This window comes from Myotis davidii, unplaced genomic scaffold, assembly GCF_000327345.1.
Source record: "Myotis davidii unplaced genomic scaffold, ASM32734v1 scaffold4604, whole genome shotgun sequence".
Lineage (NCBI taxonomy): Eukaryota > Metazoa > Chordata > Mammalia > Chiroptera > Vespertilionidae > Myotis > Myotis davidii.
The window spans coordinates 10,248-14,075 of record NW_006295092.1 but is presented as its reverse complement, the minus strand read 5'-3'; the positions used below and the strand labels follow the sequence as shown (position 1 = coordinate 14,075).

Below are 3,828 nucleotides of genomic sequence, written 5' to 3'. Positions count from 1 at the left end.
CTCTCCTTTTTTATTGTCGCTATTGAATCTGCCTCTGCTTACCCCACTCATCTGAGCTGAAGAAGTGGACTTGGCATACTGCCGGACAAAGAAAAAGATCTCAGATCATGTTTTCTGTTGTCTAGTGCTCCCTGACAGTACAAGAAATGGGTTTAAAGCAAAAGCAAAATGATGGGGAGGAAGTAAGGGATGGGCAGGAGTCTGACAGGTTTTCTGGAGGGGGTGAGAGTAGACTCAGCCCCGAGGGGCAAGGGGCCCAGTGACCTCTCAGAAATGCATTGTGTCTCTGAAGCTGTCTCCTCTTCCCTAGGATGAGGGAGGTTCCAGGGGGAGACTGAGGAGGAGTTTGGCTGCAGCTCTGTCCTGTAGGACAGAATGTCACCAGCCTCACTCCCCAGCCTTACCTCCATAGGAGACAGGGCAAGGCTCGGCCTCCAGGGGGCGATCCATCCAGCTGGGGAGCTCCTGGCCAGAGGGTTGGCGCTGTCCGTGGTCCTGGAGCACACCTGGGCTCAGCTCTGCCAAGGACCCCAACTCATAAGCCCCAGGTCCCCAGCCTTAGGCCAGCAGGGCACCTAACCCCGAGGGGCTTTGGAAAGGCTGGGTTCCTCTTGGGAAGGAAAAGTCAGGAGCTGGGGTGGGAGTGGGCTGGGCTCATCTCTGTGCTTTTCCTCTCACCCCTCTGGTTGCCTTATTCTTTTGAACTTGTGCCAGCAAAATGCTGAGATCCCACCTAGCATTTGCCACCGAAATGTCCCCAAAAGAGGAAGTTCCCCCAATGAATTGCTACATGTTTTAGGGGACCTACCAATTTACCACAGCCACCATTAAGAATTAAGTCTCGGTTTGGCCTTCACAGAGGGTAGTTTTAGGAGGACGTTGGGACAGCAGGGGCCTGGGGAAGAAGCTGGGCCTGAGGAGGAAGAATGTGCAGACACTGCTATTGACAAGAAGAAATATCGACCAAGTGTGTTTACTGCCCACCAGCTGGAAAGACTGTTAGCTGTTTGCATATTTTCTTACTGGCACTAGAAATATAGGAATTCACCTTACAGCATAAATATTGTGGGGACAGTGAGCTACTTGATACGTTCATAAATAAAGTTGAATATTTGCCTTGGCTATGCACTGTGCTACGTGCTAGAGATTCAAAAGTGAACAGAGCAACCCTGGTGAGGTGGCTCAGTTCATTGGAGCGTCATCCCATAGACAAAAAGGTTGTGGGTTCTATTCCCTGTCAGGGCCCTTACCTACATTGCCCTACATTGCGGACCTCCCAGTCAAGGTGGATGCAGGAGGAAGCCAATCGATGTTTCTCTCTCATATTGATGTTTTCTCTCTCTCTCTCTCTCTCTCTCTCTCTCTCTCAAATTCAACTTTAAAAAAGGAGCAAAGCAGATTTGACACTGCCTTCAGAGTGAACCAGGACATTCTGGGAGCCTCAGTTTCTTCAGCTGTATAATGGGACAGAACACCATTACTCTGAGGTAACCTCAGGGCTGTTGTGAGGATAGGGAGGAGCTTTGGGGACCTGGACGGCCCCATTTCTGCCAGGACTAGTGTCTATTCATCATTGACTCAATGCTAGCCACACCTCCCCTCGCTATTTCAGGGCAAGACAGGTTGTGCCATGATGATTCTCTCTCATCATTGATGTTTATGTCTCTCTCTCTCCCTTTCCCTTCCTCTCTGAAATAAATTATATATCTTTAAAACTTCTAGTTTGTAATTTATACATTCTTATTTTATTATGTACAGTCACTACCATAAAAATTACAGCATCATAGTTAACCTACCAAAGTTTTAGCAAATGAACACTTCTCTCTCCTCCTAGGTAATATGGGCATATTAGGAAATGTACATATTACATATTCCCCACCACAGCTACTTTGGGCTTAGCCGTTATTACTGTCGAGAATTTAAATATATTTTTTTATTCTACAGGGAATAATTTCCCCATTTATTTGTTCCAAAACATCTGTATTAATCCCTCATTTTTGCATTCTCTCTGCTGAGTATAAATTATAAATTGACATTTAAAGATAGTATCTGCTTTCTAGAGGGGAGTCAGAGAGGAATAAGGCAGACATGGTCCAAAGGGGAAGTTGGGCTGATGGAACAGTTTTCATTCTTCCTCATTCCACACACACGTCTTATGAACTCAACTGTTCCCGCATGCATTTAACATTCTGTAATATTATACTGAGGGCCTACTAATCACTTTTCATCCTCACAGAAACCAGCATGAATGACACTCATTATCCCCATTGACAGATGGGAAAACTGAGGTGAGGACAGGTGCAGCAACATCCCCACAATGGGTAGAAAGTAGTTATTTTGTGGAGATGGTTCTGTTGGCCTGGGCCTATCAGAGAGGTGAGGTGGGCTCGGTGGTCAGTGTGGCTGGGGCAGGAGGTTCCAGGAAATGAAGGGGAAGCCAACTCCCAGCTGCCTGTCCAGCTGACCACAGGGGAGCTCAGTGTGAACTCCTTAATGGACATGCCCAGCCCCCCACACACACGGCATGAGAAGACACCCCTGTCACTCACCCGGGTGACTGTGCCTGTGACAGGCTCTTCATCATTCCTGACCTTTGGTCTCCCAGCTGCTTGCCTCCTGCGGGCTTTCACTCTAAGGGGAGAAGTCAGCACCAGAATGGCTCAGGCACAGGTGGGCAGCTGCCCCCGCTCCCTGATGGACAACGGAGGCTTCCAGGCCCTGAGGCCAGACTCGGACCCTCCTGACATGCAGGTGAGGGTCCCGTCCCCTTGGATGCCCAGGGGTTTGGCCAGGACTGAATGTTCATCACCGAGGCCCCTCTCACACGCAGAGACTGCACGAGCCATCATCAGTGTGATTCATGGCAGCCACAACGTCCAAGCAACCCAATGTCCCTCAATGAAGGAACGGACAAATCAAATGTGCACTTTCCATACCATGAAATATTACTTGTAAATAAGAAGCAATACAGTGCTGACACAAGAACCTTGAAAATGCCATGGTCCTGGCCACTTACTCAGTGGTTAGAGCAGCCATGGGCAAACTACGGCCCGCGGGCCGGATCCGGCCGTTTGAAATGAATAAAACTAAAAAAAAAAAAGACCGTACCCTTTTATGTAATGATGTTTACTTTGAATTTATATTAGTTCACACAAACACTCCATCCATGCTTTTGTTCCGGCCCTCCGGTCCAGTTTAAGAACCCATTGTGTCCTCGAGTCAAAAAGTTTGCCCACCCCTGGGTTAGAGCGTCGGCCTGCACACTGAAGTTCAAAGGTTTAATTCTTGGTCCAGGACCAAGTTGGATCCTTTTTGCAGGTTTGACCCCCATCTCTGGTCTGGGCTGGTAGGGAGGGACCCTATAAATGTGTCTCTCTGACATTGATGTTTCTCTCTCTCTCTCTGTCCCTCTCTCTCTCTGTGTGTCTGTCTCTCTCACTCTCCTTCCCTCCCATCCACTCTCTAAAAATGAATGGGAAAATATTCTTGGATGAGGATTAACAACAAAAAAAGTTTGGGTAAAGAACAGAGATGGGGGGGCTCGCAGTGGAATGGAGCTATCCTGGGCCCTGGACACCCTGTGACCTGGTTGGGACCGTTCTTTTTAGAGGATCCAGTACAGAACAGGTACCCAAAAGTAGGCGTAAGGAAGAGCAGTCCTTTTATTTATGTAGGGCTTGGCATCCCCTTCCAGCATGGGTAGGGTGGGAGCTGTTGTTTTCCCTATCAACTTCCACTCCCCATGCCTTTGGTAATAGTACTGTTATCCTTTAGGCTAATCCCTACCACCAGAGCTTCCAGTTCCTTCTCCTGGGGGCTCCTGAAAAC

The 3,828-nt window shown here is 48.4% G+C and overlaps 1 protein-coding gene across 1 annotated transcript in view; it reads right to left on the bottom strand.

The window, feature by feature from the left end:
- Positions 1 to 42: 42 nt before the first annotated feature.
- Positions 43 to 3,828, bottom strand: part of LOC107184090 (sialic acid-binding Ig-like lectin 5) — a gene marked incomplete at both ends in the record, with an annotated part of 13,045 nt that continues 9,259 nt past the window's right edge. The window contains 2 exons of the mRNA XM_015567793.1: positions 43 to 78; positions 405 to 518. Coding sequence (XP_015423279.1) covers positions 43 to 78; positions 405 to 518 — 150 coding nt within the window. The remainder of the gene's footprint in view (positions 79 to 404; positions 519 to 3,828) is intronic.